The 20567-nt window shown below is 46.5% G+C and overlaps 1 protein-coding gene across 4 annotated transcripts in view; it reads right to left on the bottom strand.

Moving 5' to 3' along the window:
- The window catches only part of LOC129827981 (LIM domain-binding protein 2-like), a 94708-nt gene that overhangs the window by 3023 nt on the left and 71118 nt on the right, over positions 1 to 20567 (bottom strand). The window contains exons 6-8 of one of the 4 annotated variants that reach the window (XM_055889333.1): positions 19522 to 19645; positions 10363 to 10416; positions 9432 to 9568 (exon numbers count right to left, since the gene is read on the bottom strand). In XM_055889333.1, the coding sequence (XP_055745308.1) occupies positions 9432 to 9568; positions 10363 to 10416; positions 19522 to 19645 (315 nt within the window). Of the gene's footprint in view, positions 1 to 9431; positions 9582 to 10362; positions 10417 to 19521; positions 19646 to 20567 lie in introns of all 4 variants that reach the window. The other 3 variants (XM_055889334.1, XM_055889331.1, XM_055889332.1) reach the window with 3 other exon arrangements.

The following is a 20567-nucleotide window of genomic DNA, read 5'->3' as shown; positions in this document are numbered from 1 at the left end:
AATGAGAATGTGTACATATAAGTATGTGGATGATGGCCGAGCGGTATTGGTAAGGTGCAAAAGATGGTATAAAATACAGAAGTCGGAAGTTTACATACGCCTTAGCCAAATACATTTAAATTCAGTTTTTCACAATTACTGACATTTAATCCCTGTAAAAAATTCCCTGTCTTAAGACAGTTAGGATCACCACTTTATTTTAAGAATGTGAAATGTTAGAATAATAGTAGAGAGAATGATTTATTTAAGCTTTTATTTCTTTCATCACACTCCCAGTGGGTCAGAAGTTTACATACACTCAATAGGTATTTGGTTTAAATTGTTTAACTTGGGTCAAACGTTTCGGGTAGCCTTCCACAAGCTTACACAATAAGTTGGGTGAATTTTGGCCCATTCCTCCTGACAGAGCTGGTGTAACTGAGTCAAGTTTGTAGGCCTCGTGCTCGCACATGCTTATTCAGTTCTGCCCACAAATTTTCTATAGGATTGAGGTCAGGGCTTTGTGATGGCCACTCCAATACCTTGACTTTGTTGTCCTTAAGCCATATTGCCACAACTTTGGATGTAGGCTTGGGGTCATTGTCCATTTGGAAGACCCATTTGCGAACAAGCTTTAACTTCCTGACTGATGTTTTTAGATGTTGCTTCAATATATCCACATAATTCTCCATCCACATGATGCCATCTATTTTGTGAAGTGCACCAGTCCCTCCTGCAAAGCACCCCCACAACATGATGCTGCCACCCCCGTGCTTCACGGTTGGGATGGTGTTCTTCGGCTTGCAAGCCTCCCCCTTTTTCCTCCAAACATAACGATGGTCATTATGGCCAAACAGTTCTATTTTTGTTTCATCAGACCAGAGGACATTTCTCCAAAAAGTATGATCTTTGTCCCCATGTGCAGTTGCAAACCGTAGTCTGGCTTTTCTATGGCGGTTTTGGAGCAGTGGCTTCTTCCTTGCTGAGCGGCCTTTCAGGTTTTGTTGATATAGGACTCGTTTTACTGTGGATAGAGATACTTTTGTACCTGTTTCCTCCAGCATCTTCTCAAGGTCCTTCGCTGTTGTTCTGGGATTGATTTGCACTTTTCGCACCAAAGTACAGTCATCTCTAGGAGACAGAATGCGTCTCCTTCCTGACCGGTATGACGACTGCGTGGTCCCATGGTGTTTATACTTGCGTACTATTGTTTGTACAGATGAACGTGGTACCTTCAGGCGTTTGGAAATTGCTCCCAAGAATGAACCAGACTTGTGGAGGTCTACAATTGTTTTTCTGAGGTCTTAGCTGATTTCTTTTGATTTTCCCGTGATGTCAAGCAAAGAGGCACTTTGAAAGTAGGCCTTGAAATACATCCTACAGGTACACCTCCAATTGACTCAAATGATGTCAATTAGCCTATCAGAAGCTTCTAAAGCCATAACATAATTTTCTGGAATTTTCCAAGCTGTTTAAAGGCACAGTTAACTTCGTGTATGTAAACTTTTGAACCACTGGAATTGTGATACAGTGAATTATAACTGAAATAATCTGTCTGTAAACAATTGTTGGAACAATGACTTGTGTCATGCACAAAGTAGATGTCCTAACCTATTGCCAAAACTATAGTTTGTTACCAAGAAATTTGTGGAGTGGTTTAAAAACGAGTTTTAATGACTCCAACCTAAGTGTATGTAAACTTCCGTCTTCAACTGTACATGTGATATGAGTAATGTAAGATATGTTAACGTTATTAAAGTGGCATTATTTAAAGTGGCATTGTGATCCACTATTTAAAGTGACTATTTAAAGTGACTAGTGATCCATTTATTAAAGTGGCCAATTATTGGGTCTCAATGTAGGCAGCAGCCTATCTGAGTTAGTGATTGCTGTTAAGCAGTGTGATGGCCTTGAGATAGAAGCTGTTTTTCAGTCTCTCGGTCCCAGCTTTGATGCACCTGTACTGACCTCGCCTTCTGGAGGGCAGCGGTGTGAACAGACAGTGGCTCGGTTGGTTGTTGTCCTTGATTATCTTTTTGGCCTTCCTGTGACATCGGGTGCTGTAGGTGTCATGGAGGGCAGGTAGTTTGCCCCCAGTGATGCGTTGTGCAGACTGCACCACCCTCTGGAAAGCCTTGCGGTTGCCATACCAGGCTGTGATGCAGCCCGACAGGATGCTCTCGATTGTGCATCTGTAAAAGTTTGTCAGGGTTTTGTTGCGCCTTCTTCACCACACTGTCTGTGTGGGTGGACCATTTCAGTTTGTCTGTGATGTGTACGCCGAGGAACTTAAAACTTTCCACCTTCTCCACTGCTATCCCTTCAATGTGGAAAGGGGGGTGCTCCCTCTGCTGTTTCCGGAAGTCCACGATCATCTCCTTTGTTTTGTTGACATTGAGTGAGAGGTTGTTTTCCTGACACCACACTCCGACTGCCCTCACCTCCTCTCTGTAGGCTGTCTTGCCGTTGTTGGTAATCAAGCCCACTACTGTTGTGTCGTCTGCAAACTTGATGATTGAGTTGTAGGCGTCCATTGCCACGCAGTCGTGGGTGAACAGGGAGTACAGGAGAGGGCTGAGCACGCACCCTTGTGGGGCCCCAGTGTTGAGGGTCAGCGAAGTGGAGATGTTGTTTCCTACCTTCACTACCTGGGGGCGGACTCTCAGAAAGTCCAAGACACAATTGCACATGACGGGGTTGAGACCCAGGGCCTCCAGCTTGATGATGAGCATGGAGGGTACTATGGTGTTGAATGCTGAGCTGTAAGCAATGAACAGCATTCTTACATAGGTATTATTTTTGTCCAGATGGGGATAGGGCAGTGTGCAGTGTGATGGCGATTGCATCATCAGTGGACCTGTTGGGGCAGTATGCAAACTGAAGTGGGTCTAGGGTGGCCGATAAGTTGGAGGTGATATGATCCTTGACTAGTCTCTCAAAGCACTTTATGATGACAGAAGTGAGTGCTCTTGGGTACAGGAACAATGGTGGCCATCTTGAAGCATGTGGGGACAACAGACTGGTATAGGGAGGGATTGAATATGTTCATAAACACACCAGCCAGCTGGTCTGCGCATGCTCTGAGGACGTGGCTAGGGATGCTGCCTGGGCCAGGAGCCTTGCGAGGGTTAACACATTTAAATGTTTTACTCACGTCAGCCTCTGAGAAGGAGAGGGGGGCAGTCCTTGTTAGCGAGCCTCGACGGTGGCACTGTATTATCCTCAAAGCGGGCAAAGAGTCTGGAACGGGTGACGTGGCTGGTTTTCTTTTTGTAGTCTGTGATTTCCTGTAAACCCTGCCAGATCTGTTTCGTGTCTGAGCCATTGAATTACGACTCCACCTTGCCCCTGTACCGGCATTTTGCTTGTTTGATTGCCTTGCGGAGAGAATAACTACACTGTTTATATTCAGACATATTTCCAGACCTCTTTCCATGGTTTAATGCGGTGGTTCGCGCTTTCAGTTTTGCACGAATGCCTCCATCCATCCACGGTAACTGGTTAATGTAGGTTTTAATAGTCACAATGGGTACAACATCTCCAATGCGCTTCTTTATAAACTCACTCACCGTGTCAGTGTTTAGGTCGATTGAACATATTCCAAGACGGTAGAAGCAAGATGGCGTCATGGTCGGATTTGCCGAAGGAAGGGCGGGGGAGTTCTTTGTATGCATCGCGGAAGTTAGAGTAGTGGTGGTCGAGAGTATTACCCCTGCGTGTAGTGCAATCAATATGCTGATAGAATTTAGGTAGCCTTGTTCTCAAATTTGCTTTGTTAAAATCCCCAGCAACAATAAATGTAGCCTCAGGATATAGGATTTTCAGTTTACATAGAGTCCAGTGAACTTCCTTGAGGACCGACTTGGTATCTGCTTGAAGAGGGATGTACAGAGCTGTGACTATAACTGACGAGAATTCTCTTGTTAGGTAAAATGGCCGGCATTTGATTGTAAGGAATTCTAGGTCGGCTGAGCAGAAGGACTTGAGTTCCTGTATGTTGTTATGATTACACCATGAGACGTTAATCATAAAGCATACACCCCCGCCCTTCCTCTTCCCAGGGAGGTGTTTATCTCTGTCGCCGCGATTCATGGAGAAGCCCGATGGCTGAACCGATTCCCGACAACATATCCCGAGAGAGCCATGTTTCCGTGAAACAGAGAATGTTACAATCTCTGATGAGAGAAAAAAAAAGAGATTTGGAAGGCAACCCTTTCTTTCGTCTACCTTGTTGTCAAGAGACTGGACATTGGCGAGTAGTATACTTGGGTGCGGTGGGCAATGTGCACGTCTACGTAGCCTGACCAGGAGGCCGCTCCATCTGTCCCTTCTGAGGCGCCGTTGTTTTGGATCAGCTACTGGGATTAGATCCATTGTGCTGGGTGGTGGTCTGAAGAGAGGATCCGCTTCGGGAAAGTCATATTCCTGGTCGTAATGTTGGTAAGTTGATGTTGTTCTTATATCCAATATTTCTTCCCGGCCCTATGTAATAAGACTTAAGATTTTCTGGGGTAGCAATGTAAGAAATAATACATAAAAAAACAAAATACTGCATAGTTTCCTAAGAACTCGAAGCGAGGCGACCATCTCTGTCAGTGCCATTTTGCATCTTCTATTGGGGGGATGCAACATCCTTCTTTCACAAGAAATGTAATCATTTGGTGTTTTGTTGATGTTGCTGGAAAACGCTGTCTTAAGCGCCACTCCAGAATCTCCCATAAGTGTTCAATTGGGTCAAGATCTGGTGACTGAGACGGCCACGGCATATGGTTTACATCGTTTTCATGCTCATCAAACCATTCAGTGACCACTTCTTCCCTGTGGATGGGAATATTGTCATCCTATTGGGGCATAGTCATGGTAGCCAAAATAATGGCCTGCCCAGAGTTTTTATACATGACCCTAAGCATGATGGGATGTTAGTCACTTAAAGGTGCACTATGCAGAAATCGCTCAGGGATTTCAGGTTTGCTAAAATTCTAATAGATTGACGAATTTCTGTTTGTGACAAAACAAGCAACTGTAGTGTAGAAAGAATCATCGTACCATCTAAACCGCTGTGAAACATCTTGTCCATAACCAAAATTATTGTATTTTCAGCTGATGTACAAATCCGAAAGTAAAAGACGCAAAAATGAAACTTAAGAACGGGAAGCATAGAAATAGTGCACATAGAAGAGATCCACCGCTTCTTAGACATGCTTTCAATGAGAATGACAGACCTATAACTCACATTTCTATGTGAATTTGGTCTGGTTGCCCACAAAAGTTACATATTGCAGCTTTAAGGATTTCTGTGTTCCTGCTTGTTGCTGAATAATTTGTGTCTCTATGCATGACATTCCACCAAAAGCAATTAAGGGTCAAAGGGGCCCTAAAGTGGTCAAAAGCTAAAACACTAGAGGACATTGAGGCTCATCAAGACCCGTAGCCTTCACAAGTAGCCTACCCCTGAGCTTCTAATTCTAACCCAGAATGGAGGCGTGGGTTCAGATCTTACTTTTGACACCATATGTTGGTAAGGCGACGAGACACCATTCTATTATAGCTACAAGAACATCTTTACTAAGGCTGTGATTCAATTCATTGCGCAGCGCGCTAGACAGCTGGCCATGCAGATTTTAAAGGCATTTTCCCCGACGCTAGCGAAGATCGCGTTCACGGTAAACGCTGCAGATGTCGGCTCAATTGGAAGTTATCTTTAAATGTAAAGTGCTGCAACACAAATTGAACGCTGATCCGATTGAATCCCAACCTAGAATAAAACCTGTATAGAGCATTATGCTACAACCCATAAGCTGCCCATGCTATCACAGTCTTCTGTGGCAAGTGAGTCCTCTATCCATTTCTATGACAACTACTCATGAGCTTCTAACCCGTCTAATTTATAAGCTGGTGTGCTTCAACTGCTGAAGATGTGTGTGTGTGTTGCTTCACCAAAGGGGTAAAGCCCGGAGAATTACCCTTGGCTGTGTGTTTACCTTGTTTTGACACAACCCCCTGCTGCTCCTGCAATAACAGTTGGTGCATGGGGGGAATTTTCAGGAGTGTGTGTATGGCTGGTGTGTATGGCGAAGCACCGTGAAACCGGTGAACCCGCATGTACAGGGTCGACCCCGCTCTGAGCACTCTGTAGAAATGACCCCCCCCCCCCCCCCCCCACTGATGAAGTGGAATATCCTCCCCTTCCCGCCCCTCGCAGACCAATCAATAGTAATCATGTAGGACATATTTAAAGGAGATGATCCATTGTGTTGAGGTCACAGATGAAAACATAGGGAGATGTATTCTTTGGATGATTCTTTATTTGGAATGTGAAGGAATTGGGTGATGCTAACTCTCTATTTTGATATGTACAGGTCTAAAAATAAGTAACAGTATTTAGGAGATGCAATTCAGTACTTCAAGCAATATTAGATTATTGATTACCGGTAGTTATAAATATGTGATCAAATGGACTATGTTAGGACGGTGTTGGTTGTTCTATGAAGGCTGAGTTGTATATCTCATCTCCCCCTGGTCGGCTAAAGCTTCTCTCTCCTCAGCAGCCCACAACCTGCTGCATCTCGGAAGGCAGCCGCACAGTTAAATGGAGCACATGCTTCACTGCCCATGTGTGTCGACGCGGCGTGGCATGGGAGCTCTCGCTCCCCTCCTCTGATGCGCACGCACACACACAAACACCGACACACACATACACACACATAACTGCACCAAAGAGGCTCCGTATGGGGTGGGGGGTAGTGTGCTTATCCGAGACGCAACACAAGCCTCTTTTCAAAAACTTCTCTCAAAACCCCCCTAGCAAACGCCACTACGCCTTAAATCGTGCTAATTAATTTAGGTGAGCTTTTTGACTAAATTACAATATCCACACAGATTTTTTTTCATTTGTATATCTAATTAAGTCATTAGCTCCAAACATGCTGATTGCCAACAAGCCTTGAATTCACCATCTGTTCCTGTGAAGTTGGCTGTCAACCTACCTCTGCTCTGCCCCCCCACCAATGACAACAGCTGGTAGTCAGACTGGGAATGGGGGGAGTGTTAATTGTGATCTAATTAATAACGTTTTATATACTCATCTCATTACTTTTCACGTTAGCTTGCCCTGAATGGAGCAATGGGCTGTTAAGACAGCTAACAATGCTCATTGTCTGATTGTCAGTTACTTTATTAGCATCCTTTTTGAGGGATCAGACAACCCCCTTGGCCCCCTACTCCTTCTGTGTTTGCAGGTCTGAAGGAACTGGACAGGTGTAAGCAATATGGTGGATGCTCCCCTATGCCCATTGAAGGGCTAGGCCTTCAGCATAAGCCTATCTAGTCCCTTAACTACGGGATTGGTGTCCCCCCCCCCCCCCCCCCCCCCCCACGGGACAGTTGAGCTAACTTAGGCTAATGCGATTAGCATGAGGTTGTAAGGTACAAGAACATTTCCCAGGACATAGACATATCTGATATGGGCAGAAAGCTTAAATTCTTGTTAATCGAACTGCACTACAGTGAAATAATACCATGCTATTGTTTGAGGAGAGTGCATAGTTATGAACTTGAAAATGTATTAATAAACCCATTAGGCAGATTTGGGCAGTATTGATACAACATTTTGAATAGTAATGCAATGGTTCATTGAATCAGTCTAAAACTTTCACATACACTGATGCCATCTAGTGGCCAAAATCGAAATTATGCCTAACCTGGAATAGTACATTGTGACCTTTCTCTTGCATTTCAAAGATTATGAAAAATATATATTTTACCAGATCTAATATGTTATATTCTCCTACATTAATTTCACATTTCCAAAAACTTAAAAGTGTTTCCTTTCAAATGGTATCAAAAATATGCATGTCATTGCTTCAGGTCCTGAGCTACAGGCAGTTAGATTTGGGTATGTCATTTTATGTGAAAATGTATAAAAAGGGTTAGATCCTTAAGAGGTTTTTAAGATGTGCAAGCACATGTGTAGGTAAGGACTCAGGATTATTTTCAGGGGTATATTCCTTGAGGCGAAATGTTCAGAGGGATGCATATAGCAATTCATCAAATAAAGCTAACACACAATCATATCTGTTCTACGCAATCCATTTCTATCTGAATGTTCCAAAAGAATCCATCAGCAAACACATAGTAGCCCTCTGCATGGTTTTCAATGCAATTTCAGCCTAGCAACCAGTAGAGGTCACTGTTGAACAACACAACAACCCACTCCCCCTCACTTCCCTATGCTCCCCCCATTCACCCCCTCCCTCCCTTTCCTCGCCAGGGTCCACTTCTTATTGTCATTGGGCTCACGTAGGGCCTGTGCTCAGCCAACGAACGAACAACTTCTCAGACAAAGCTAGCTGGCGTGCAACATATGTAACCAGCATGTTTTCGCCGCCGCTCTTAAAGACGCGTGTCAACGTTAGCCATAGGAAGTGTGTGTTTCAGGATTGGGGAGTAGGGAGAGAGGGGTGTATACAGATATCTGATCATGAGAGATGGCGCAGAGCCAAACAGCAATCCACCGAGAAAACAATTGTGTGTGTGGGTGCGCATGTTTGTGTATGTGTGGTTGTCCGAAGTGATTGAGTAAGAGATAGAAGGGGAGGGGCTGTGAAAGAGAGTGAGAGGCAGTTAGAGTTGGAGAAGGTGGGCGTCTATGTGTGTGTGAGAAAGAGCGAAAGAAGAAGAGAGAGCGAGTGAGAGGCAGATCCAGAAAGAGCAAGAGAGAGGGGGAGCTTGAGTAGGAGAGGGTGTGTGTCTATGTGAGTGTTTGTGTGAGAGAGAGAGAGAGAGAAAATATATACATAGAGAAAGAGAGAGAAAAAAGAGAGATGCATTGTGGATTAAAAGCATGACCTGCAAAGCACCGTGTGGAACAACCCAACCCAAAACAAAGAGAGTTCACAGTTCCCCAGTCTCCCTGCCCCCCTCCCTCCTAAAAACACCCCCAGCCAGAGGGACTACAGTACTAAACGGTCAGTATGACTCCTTACAGTCCATACATACTGTACGTCTAGCAAACCCAGTGAGTGATAATGAGGGAGTACTATAGCCTGTGCAAACAACTGAAGCGCAATAGCACTTTATACCCCGGAGCGATGTGAAGCGTGAGGTGCAACACTCAGTGGTTTAAGTAGGTGTTTAACCTCAAACTGTGTCGAGTGGCCCCGTTCTATTGACATGTCGAGGAAGCAAACGCGGGATAGACTAGAGCCATGGAGCGCCGGTTGATAAAGAAATCCCCAGAGCAGAGGGTGTAAATGAAGCAACAAAGATCATTCTCGATTCCAGATGAATACTTATATAAACATATTATGATGGTCGATTGATAGTCCTATAAATGAATTGTTGCGTTTCAGTACATGTCTTCCTGCCTGTGCATCTATAGTACTTGTGTATAAGGGTGGTATGTGGTGTATAGGGGTGTAAGAGAGGGCCAAACCGGTAGAGCTGATGCTTACAGGTACCTGACTGGAGAGGCTGAAGTTGCTGGCAGGGCTTCTCTTCTTACTGTTGGCATTGCCCACGCTGCTGTTGGCGCTGCTGGCAGAGTTCTTCCTTTTCCTCCTCTTCGTCGTTGTCTGTCTCGTTGGCTCAGCTTTGGCACGACCAGCAAAGGAAACAAGAGCCATGGCGGACAACATAATGCATATACCAAGGTAGGGCTAACACATAAAGAACACACGGTGTATACACACACGTGTATATAGACATGCACACACACCTATGCAAGCATCCACAGACAGGCAGACAGACACACTCAAGCACACACACACAATATGCACATTACGCAACAAGTCAGAAATGATCCATGCTTTGTTAACATCAGAGGTGAAATCAAAAGGCGTTAACATGTCCCAAGACATGCACTAGTAAGAAAGCACCCCTGTTTCATTTGCATAATTGCTCAACAATAGACCGTGCTGCTTGACTTAATGTGAATGCCGTAATGACCTTGGTGTTGTACAGTTCTCGATAGCCTCTCCACATTAAAATGACTCTACTGGGATAGATAACATCACCTTTTATCCTACTGTATCTACAGTATATCTGTAGTTGTACAGGCTTCTGTAGCCATTTATATCTTTGTTTTGCTGTGAGTTGCCTTTGTGAGTCGGATTGTATGTTTGTGTGCATCATCACATGAAGTAGTGATGCACAGTGTGGTGTTTAAGCAAACAATTTCCAAGTGGTGTAGAACGAAAAATATGACATGCAGTCATCAAATTTCGTCTTCGTGTTTCCAAACAGGTGTTGAGCATTCATGAGGAAAACACAAACACAAAGTACACGACAATGTATTTCATGGCATTCCGTTCAAAGAGAATAGAATTCAGCTGCCCTAGACTACTTCTATCTCTATTGAAAACTATACAAAGACAGAAAAGGTACCTTTTTTGTGATTTGTGGGGAATATTTCCGTTTTGAAGTTCTGTGGGTGTCCAGCTAAAACCGGAGCCAAAATTAGTTTTGTTTTATTGAAGTGATTCATTATTTTATGTAATTAAATGCCAGACAGAGAGAGAAAGAGAGAAATGAAAACAGAGAGAATGAAGGAGAAAAAAAGTACATTCCCTGCAACAAAGATATTGCCTAAACATTATTACTGTAGAAGACTTGCAATTATGAAAAGTCATTTTTTTTTATGAGCTAGACATTTAATGAATAAATTAATAAAATATGCAATTAAAAAGCATGTACATCCTTGATCATTCATCTTGTGTAAAGTATTGAAATAGGTTAAGTAGAGATCTTAACAGTACTTATATCTCCAAAATATTGTTTCTGAAAAACATAATTTATTAATACATTTATTTAGCGATTTTCACCAAGTGTTTGTAAGATAATGTTATTCCTCTGAATCTTGTTTATATATATATATATATATATATATATATATATATACAGTATATATATAATCTGTGCTCTTCAAAAAGATGTCTGAAAATGAAATACATTTTTAGAGGTTCTTATGCTAATCACACCAAGGGAGATGCTTTAGTATTCAAAGGCAACCAGCAACATACACTGAGTGGACAAAACATTAAGAACACCTGCTCTTTCCATTACATAGACTGACCAGGTGAATCCAGGTCACTTATTAAATTCACTTCAATCAGTGTAGATGAAGACAGGTTAAAGATGGATTTTTAAGCCTTGAGACAGTTGAGACATGGATTGTGTGAATGGGCAAGATAAAATATTTAAGTGCCTTTGAACGGGGTATGGTAGTAAGTGCCAGGCGCACCGATTTGCATCAAGAACTGCAACGCTACTCGGTTTTTCACGCTCAACAGTTTCCTGTGTGTATCAATAATGGTCAACCATCCAAAGGACATCCAGCCAACTCGAAACAACTGTGGGAAGCATTGGAGTTAACATGGGCCAGCATCCCTGTGGAACTGTCACGACTTCAACCGAGGCAGGCTCTCCTTCTCGTTCGGGTGGCGCTCGGCGGTCGTCGTCACCGGCCTACTAGCTGCCACTGACTCTTTTTCCTCCCCCTCCTTATGTGTTTATTTGTATCACCTGTGTTTAGTTAATTGTTAATTAGTGTGGCTTTATTAGTCAGCCAGCCCGTACGCTTCTTTGTGCGGGATTGTTTCATTGTAGCTTTTGGGATTTCGGGAGTGGTTATGATTATTGTGGACTGGGTTTGTTTCGCGTGTCATTGGACCGTTGTGTATGACACCCAGTACGTCCGTGTTGGACATTTCATTTGTTAGTTGGGTATTAAAGACTCAACCTATTGAAGCTCTGCTGTTCCTGCGTCTGACTTCGCACCTCCCGACACTCAGGTCGTTACAGAATCCCGCACCACTAAATGGAGTCAGCAGGAGCAGCAGCCAACCCTCTCCCATCGATGGAGGAACGGGTTCTCCACCACACCACCGTCCTCCATCGGATCGGATCAGCCATGGACCAGATGATGGAGAGAATGGAGCGATGGGAGAGGAGTGGGCTCCTCTCTCCACCTTCGGCTCCCCCCCCTCAGGACTCTCCATCCCCCGGCTCCAGCGCGCTCCGTCTTACGCTCCCGAGGGATTATGATGAAACAGCGGCAGGTTGTCAGGGGTTCTTACACCAACTGGAGCTATACCTGGCCACTGTTCGCCCCACTCCCTCGGGAGCGGAGAGGGTGAGTGTCCTCGTCTCCTGCCTAACGGGTCGTGCTCTGGAGTGGGCCAACGCAGTCTGGAATGGCCCGGACTCAGCGAGGGAGCACTACCCGGAGTTTACCCGTCGTTTTCGTGCCGTGTTTGACCACCCCCCCAGAAGGCCGAGCGGCGGGTGAGAGACTATTCCATCTCAGGCAGGAGAGGAGGAGCGCACAGGATTTCGCGCTGGAGTTCCGGACCTTGGCCGCGGGATCAGGGTGGAACGACAGGGCCCTTATTGACCACTACCGGTGTAGTCTCCGGGAGGACGTCCGCAGGGAGCTAGCGTGTCGGGACATCGCTCTGTCTTTGGATGAGCTTATCGACATTTCCATCCGACTGGACAATCTGCTGGCTGCCCGCGGGCGTTCGGAGAGGGTCCTGTGCGTTCCACCACCCAGCGCCCCGGCTCCCATCCCGATGGAGTTGGGAGGGGCCGCGCCTAGGGGTATCGGAGGAGGCCTCCCCTGCACCAGCTGTGGTCGGAGAGGACACACGGCCGATCGGTGCTGGGGGGGTCTGTCTGGGAGTCGAGATGTCAGGCGGAACGCTTCTCGATCACCCCAGGTGAGTCAGCACCAAACTCACTCAGAACCCCCTGTCGGTCACATGTTTGTCTCAATTTTTTTCCTTGATTTTTTCCCCTCTTCCCAGCATAGGGCACTAGTCGATTCAGGTGCAGCTGGGAACTTTATGGATCGCGGACTCGCCCGAGAGTTGGGCGTTCCGCTTGTGCCGATAGATTCTCCCTTTCCCGTGCACTCCCTAGATAGCTGGCCATTAGGGTCAGGGGTGGTCAGGGAGGCCACAGTTCCCCTGGACATGGTGACGCAGGGGAATCATAGGGAACGTATCAGTCTCTTTATTATTGATTCGCCTGCGTTTCCAGTGGTGCTGGGTATTCCCTGGCTGGCCCGGCACAATCCCAATATTTCGTGGAGACAGGGGGTTCTCCAGGGGTGGTCAGAGGAGTGTTCTGGAAGGTGTCTGGGAGTTTCCATTGGTGCCACGTCGGTGGAGAGTCCAGACCAGGGTTCCACGGTGCGCATTCCCCCCGAGTATGCCGATTTGGCAATCGCTTTCTGTAAAAGGAAAGCGACGAAATTACCACCACATCGACCGGGTAGGGATTGTGCGATAGATCTCCAGGTTAACGCTGCGCTTCCCAAGAGTCACGTGTACCCTTTGTCCCAAGAGGAGACGTTGGCTATGGAGACATATGTCGCGGAGTCTCTGGGACAGGGGTACATTCGGCCCTCCATCTCACCCGTCTCCTCGAGTTTCTTTTTTGTAAAGAAGAAGGAGGGAGGTTTGCGTCCGTGTATTGATTATAGAGGTCTAAATGCCATCACAGTTGGGTTTAGTTACCCACTACCTCTCATCGCTTCGGCGGTGGAATCATTTCACGGAGCGCAGTTCTTTACAAAACTGGACCTCAGGAGCGCGTACAGTCTGGTGCGTATTCGGAAAGGAGACGAGTGGAAAACCGCATTTAGTACCACATCGGGCCACTATGAGTACTGCGTCATGCCGTATGGGTTAAAGAATGCTCCAGCTGTTTTCCAATCCTTTGTAGACGACATTCTCAGGGACCTGCACGTGCAGGGGGTAGTTGTGTATATCGATGACATTCTGATCTACTCAACTACTCAAGCCGCGCATGTATCTCTGGTGCGCAAAGTGCTTGGCAGACTGCTGGAGCATGACATATACGTCAAGGCTGAGAAGTGTGTGTTCTCCAAACAAGCCGTCTCCTTCCTGGGTTATCGCATTTCCACCTCGGGGGTGGTGGGGGAGAGTGACCGCATAAAGGCCGTGCGTAATTGGCCGACTCCAACCACGGTGAAAGAGGTGCAGCGGTTTTTGGGTTTTGCCAACTACTACCGGAGATTTATCCGGGGTTTTGGTCAGGTAGCGGCTCCCATTACCTCACTGCTAAAGGGGGGCCCGGTGCGGTTGCGGTGGTCAGCAGCGGCGGACGGAGCTTTCAACAGGTTGAAGGCTCTGTTCACGGATGCTCCCGTGTTGGCGCATCCGGATCCCTCTTTAGCATTCATAGTGGAGGTGGACGCGTCCGAGGCTGGGGTGGGTGCCGTGCTATCACAGCGCTCGGGTACGCCACCAAAACTCCGCCCCTGCGCTTTCTTCTCTAGTAAGCTCAGTGCAGCGAAGCGTAACTATGATGTGGGGGATCGGGAGTTGTTAGCGGTGGTCAGGGCTCTGAAGGTGTGGAGACACTGGCTTGAGGGGGCTAAGCACCCTTTTCTCATCTGGACCGACCACCAGAATCTGGAGTATATTCGGGCAGCTCGGAGATTGAATCCGCGTCAGGCAAGGTGGGCCATGTTTTTCACCCGGTTTAGGTTCACGTTGTCCTACAGACCCGGTTCCCAAAACGTAAAGGCTGACGCACTGTCTCGCCTTTACGACACGGAGGATAGGACCACCGAGCCCACTCCCATCATCCCCGCCTCGAGGTTGATAGCGCCAGTGGTATGGGAGGTGGACTCGGACATCGAGCGGGCGTTACGGGCGGAACCCGCGCCTCCTCAGTGCCCGGCGGGCCGTAAGTACGTACCGCTTGGTGTTCGGGACCGACTGATTCGGTGGGCTCATGTCCTACCCTCCTCGGGTCACCCTGGGGTGACGAGGACAGTGGGGAGCCTTCGGGGAAGGTATTGGTGGCCCACCTTAGCTCGTGACGTTAGGGTTTATGTCTCCTCCTGTTCGGTATGCGCTCAGAGTAAGGCTCCTAGGCACCTTCCTAGAGGGAAGTTGCAACCCCTCCCCGTTCCACAACGGCCATGGTCTCATCTGTCCGTGGACTTCCTGACCGATCTTCCCCCTTCTCAGGGAAACACTACGGTTCTGGTAATTGTGGATCGGTTTTCTAAGTCCTGCCGTCTCCTCCCGTTGCCCGGTATCCCTACTGCCCTACAGACTGCGGAGGCCTTATTCACTCACGTCTTCCGGCACTACGGGGTGCCGGAGGACATCGTTTCTGATCGGGGCCCCCAGTTCACGTCCCGAGTATGGAGGGCGTTCATGGAGCGTCTGGGGGTCACGGTCAGCTTGACTTCCGGTTTTCACCCCGAGAGTAATGGGCAGGTGGAGAGAGTGAACCAGGAGGTGGGTAGGTTTCTGCGGTCCTATTGCCAGGACCGGCCAGGGGAGTGGGCGAGATACATTCCCTGGGCCGAGATGGCCCAGAACTCACTACGCCACTCCTCTACTAATGTGTCCCCCTTTCAGTGTGTGTTGGGGTACCAGCCGGTCCTGGCACCATGGCATCCGAGCCAGACCGAGGCTCCTGCGGTGGAGGAGTGGGTACAGCGCTCCAAAGAGACCTGGAGGGCTGTCCAGGAGTCCCTTCAACAAGCCACTAGGAGGCAGAAGAGGAGCGCTGACCGCCACCGCAGTGAGGCTCCCGTGTTTGTACCGGGGGAAAGGGTCTGGCTCTCGACCCGAAACCTACCCCTCCGCTTGCCCTGCCGGAAGCTGAGGCCGCAGTGTGTAGGGCCCTTCAAAGTCCTGAGGAGAATAAACGAGGTGTGTTATCGATTAAAACTCCCTTCCTATTATCGTATTAACCCCTCGTTTCATGTGTCTCTCCTCAGGCCGGTGGTAGCTGGTCCCCTGCAGGACGGTGAGGTGCTGGAGGTCCCTCCCCGCGCCCTGGACATCGAGGGGTCCCCGGCGTACACGATACGGGCCATTCTGGACTCGAGACGCCGGGTGAGGGGCCTGCAGTACCTCGTGGACTGGGAGGGGTACGGTCCGGAGGAGAGGTGCTGGGTACCGGTGGAGGACATTTTGGATCCATCTATGTTAAGGGATTTCCATCGCCTCCATCCGGATCGCCCCGCGCCTCGTCCTCCGGGTCGACCTCGAGGCCGGTGTCGGCGCGCTGCGGGAGCCGCGCGTCAGAGGGGGGGTACTGTCACGACTTCAACCGAGGCAGGCTCTCCTTCTCGTTCGGGTGGCGCTCGGCGGTCGTCGTCACCGGCCTACTAGCTGCCACTGACTCTTTTTCCTCCCCCTCCTTATGTGTTTATTTGTATCACCTGTGTTTAGTTAATTGTTAATTAGTGTGGCTTTATTAGCCAGCCCGTACGCTTCTTTGTGCGGGATTGTTTCATTGTAGCTTTTGGGATTTCGGGAGTGGTTATGATTATTGTGGACTGGGTTTGTTTCGCGTGTCATTGGACCGTTGTGTATGACACCCAGTACGTCCGTGTTGGACATTTCATTTGTTAGTTGGGTATTAAAGACTCAACCTATTGAAGCTCTGCTGTTCCTGCGTCTGACTTCGCACCTCCCGACACTCAGGTCGTTACAGGAACGCTTTGAACACCTTGTAGAGTCCATGCCCCAACGAATTTAGGCTGTTCTGAGGGCAACGGGGGGGGAAGGTGTTCTTAATGTTTTGTATACTTAGTGTATCATTTATCTGAGTAGATAACGTAACTGAGGAGCATACACACATTTTTTTATAAAAACTATCATGTCTGCAACTAGAACCAAATCAAATTCTCTATTACTACTACATTTGAATGTTTATGGTTGTCACGAGAAACTATCAAAATGAAGTCTATTACCAATTCCCATCCACTACTTTGACAAACCTGGGTACAGGAACATGCAATCCTTTTCTGGCATCACAACTGTTTACTTTTATGTTGAACAAAAAACGCACTAAAAGTCAAATCCATTTCCACAAAAAATACTTATCAGCGCATAAATGCATCTGTGCTTCCTTCCTCGCTAAAACAGAACCATTTTCCTGGTCCGAGAAGAATTGGAGGAAAGATGAAAAACTTGACTAATGAGGAAACTACAATTACAGTAGACCGGCATTGTTCAGTTTGGGTTTGTTTAAAAACACAGCTGGACGGTCGAGCTGTAGTGGCACACGAATAATGTATGAACAGCAAAACTGATCCAAGATCTGTTTCAAATTACAAAAGCTACCATTTTAATAACCTGGCTATACAACCAATACAATGTTAAGTATAAAGTCCACTAGTCTGGAAACCAGCAATGAGTCAAGGCAACATGTAACACATACAGTGCCTTCGGAAAGTATTCAGACCCATTGCCTTTTTCCACATTTTGTTACATTACAGCCTTATTCTAAAATGGATTTTTTTAAATCCCCAGCAATCTACACACAATGCTACATAATGACAAAGCAAAAGCAAGTTTTGCAAATGTATTAAAAATAAAAAACAGAAATAAGTTATTTACGTAAGTATTCAGACCCTTTGCAATGACACTCTAAATTGAGCTCAGGTGCATCCTGTTTCCATTGATCATCCATGAGATGTTTATACAACTTGATTGGAGTCCACCTGTGGTAAATTCAATTGATTGGAAATGATTTGGAATGGCACACACCTGTCTATATAAGGTCCCACAGTTGACAGTGCATTCTAGAGCAAAAACCAAACCATGATGTCGAAGGAATTGTCCATAGAGCGCCGAGACAGGATTGTGTCGAGGCACAGATCTGGGGAAGGGTACCAAAACATTTCTGCAGCATTGAAGGTCCCCAACAACAGTGGCCTCTATCATTCTTAAATGGAAGGAGTTTGGAACCACCAAGACTCTTCCTAGAGCTGGCCGCCCGGCCAAACTGAGCAATCGGGGGAGAAGGGCCTTGGTCAGGGAGGTGACCATGAACCCGATGGTCACTCTGACAGAGTGTGAACACTCTAGAGTTCCTGTGTGGAGATTCCAGAAGAACAACCATCTCTGCAGCACTCCACCAATCAGGTTTTTATGGTAGAGTGGCCAGACGGAAGCCACCCCTCAGTAAAAGGTACATGACAGCCCGCTTAGAGTTTGCCAAAAGGCACCTAATGACTCGCAGACCATGAGAAACAAGATTTTCTGGTCTGATGAAACCAAGATTGAACTCTTTGGCCTGAATGCCAAGCGTCACGTCTGGAAGAAACCTGGCACCATCCCTATGGTGAAGCATGGATCGAGGCATAGATGAACGGAGCAAAGTACAGAGAGATCCTTGATGAAAACCTGCTCCAGAGAGCTCAGGACCTCAGACTGGGGCGAAAGTTCACCTTCCAACAGGACAATGACCCTAAGCACACAGCCAAGACAATGCAGGAGTGGCTTTGGGACAAGTCTCTGAATGTCCTTGAGTGGCCCAGCCAGAGCCTGGACTTGAACACCATTGAACATCTCTGGAGAGACTTGAAAATAGCTGTGCAGCAACGCTCCCCATCCAACCTGACAGCGCTTGAGAGGATCTGCAGAGAAGAATGGGAGAAACTCCTCAAATACAGGTGTTCCAAGCTTGTAGCGTTATACCAAGAAGACTCGAGGCTGTAATCACTGCCAAAGGTGCTTCAACAAAGTATTGAGTAAAGGGTCTGAATATTTATGTAAATGTGATATTACATTTTTTTCTCAATAAATTAGCAAAAAATTCTAAAAACTTGTTTTTGCTTTGTCGTTATGGGGTATTGTGTGTATATTGATGAAGAAAAAAAATTATTTAATACATTTTACAATAAGCTTGTAACCTAACAAAATGTGGAAAAAGTCAAGGGGTCTGAATCCTTTCTGAAGGCACTGTACACTATACAACATGCAATTGAAAAAAGGTTTATCCCCTTGTGCACAATTAGACAATGACAGTTCAACCTCTCCTTTTTCAAAGGGTCTGTTCAAGAAGATTCTACGCTCATTGACAGTGAAAACTTAAAAAAAATTCAAAAGTAAGAATTCAAACCTCTGGGGAGCTATCAGCGAGGGAGTTGGATCTTGTAGTTTGATTACACCAGCCACCCTTAATTAAAGTTCAGAAGCCTCGCACATTACACAGATCTGAGTCAAAGGGTTTCTACTGGTGTTGCTTTTTAAAGACGTCTTGTCATGCCCTGGCGAACATTGCAGTAATTTGCAGGCCTCAAATATGTCCAAAACACCTGCTCATTTCTACTCCAGCTTTAACACTGCACAGCCAATTTAAGCCAACTATTTTTCCAAGAACGACCCTTCAAACATCAATCATAAAACCTTGAAATGTCTGGTTACAGTCTATTCAAATAGAAATTGTCTGTCTCTGGAATTGCTGATAAATTTCCCGATTCCTGACAGGGAGAATACATTATAAGCATACGCAATATAATAGATATGTACCTTCTCTGTTCTTCAACATGCTCTCATTAGAAATTAGACAATCCAACCATTGTCATTATGTCACCTCAGCTCTCCTATTACTTATAAGTCACTAAAACAACATTGTCTGCGTCCCATAGGTCTCTGGTGAAAAGTAGTGCACTATAAAGAGAATATGGTGCCATTTGGGACACTGCCATTGACAGCTGCAGACAAGTGTGTTTGGTTATTAAGGCAGCACAAACGTTACCTGGCGGGGCCACCATTCTCTGCCACTTCTGGAACAGGCATGTCTTCAGACAGTCCCTAGGACTGAGGTTGTAGGTCTTGTGCCTGGACATGAGCTCCTGCATGGGCTCCAGGATGACACACAGCTGCAGATGGAGAACAAGAACACACACACACACACACACGCAAATGTTAGATTCGGAAGTATTAAAACGCACACGCATATAGAGTGCATGTTTTCCGTGCTGGTGAAGATGGATCTTTAATCGCTATGTGAGCTTTGCTCCAGAGGGTATCACCTATACATGCTGAATCTGAAACTCTGTGTACAATTTGAGAATCCAACAAGGAGCATCATCAAGTGACCTATGACGTCATCCCAAAGAGGACACGCGGGCCAGTTTGGCAGTTTGAATAGGACAGGCATTCGCATGTGGCAAACAACCTCCCTCAACAGTTCTCTTAACCAGCCAATTCACATACTCATAGGCCTATTAAAACAGACCTGGGCCTGTATTCAAAGTAGGAGTGCTGATATAGGATCAGTTTAGGCTTTTAGATCATAAGGAATACGATTATATGTAAGGGGGACGGACCTCATCCTAAATCAGCACTCCTACTCTGAGACGTTTAAAAAAAAATACCCGACCAGCGAGTCACAGGGTCCACCAATGCCATTCACTTTATTACTACAGAGCTATTTTATAATGGCATTGGACTGTCTGCAGGCAAAGTGAACATGCAAGTAGCCCACTAAACCCATGTTTGTTCTTTCTCTGATACCATCCTCTTGACACGACTATATCCCCCCTAGCTCAGGGAACAATCCCTGGATTTGAGCCTGAAAACGAGTGCTATTTTCAGGTTGAATGGTAGGAAGCCTGCTTTACGGCTCTAATACATGGAAAGGCTTAAATACATTGACCCTTGGCCAGGAAAGCGTCAGTCTCTTTGGGAAAAAACTGCACAGCGACACTAAGATAGCGAGATAGAAATCGCTATGGCTCACTGTGACGTGAGGAAGACTGATGATGTTTACTCAAAAGTACAGTAGGAAATTAACCCCAC

Source organism: Salvelinus fontinalis, chromosome 29 (genome assembly GCF_029448725.1).
Source record: "Salvelinus fontinalis isolate EN_2023a chromosome 29, ASM2944872v1, whole genome shotgun sequence".
Taxonomy (NCBI): Eukaryota; Metazoa; Chordata; class Actinopteri; order Salmoniformes; family Salmonidae; genus Salvelinus; species Salvelinus fontinalis.
Note: the sequence above shows the minus strand (reverse complement) of the source record. Positions and strands in the feature narration are given on the sequence as shown.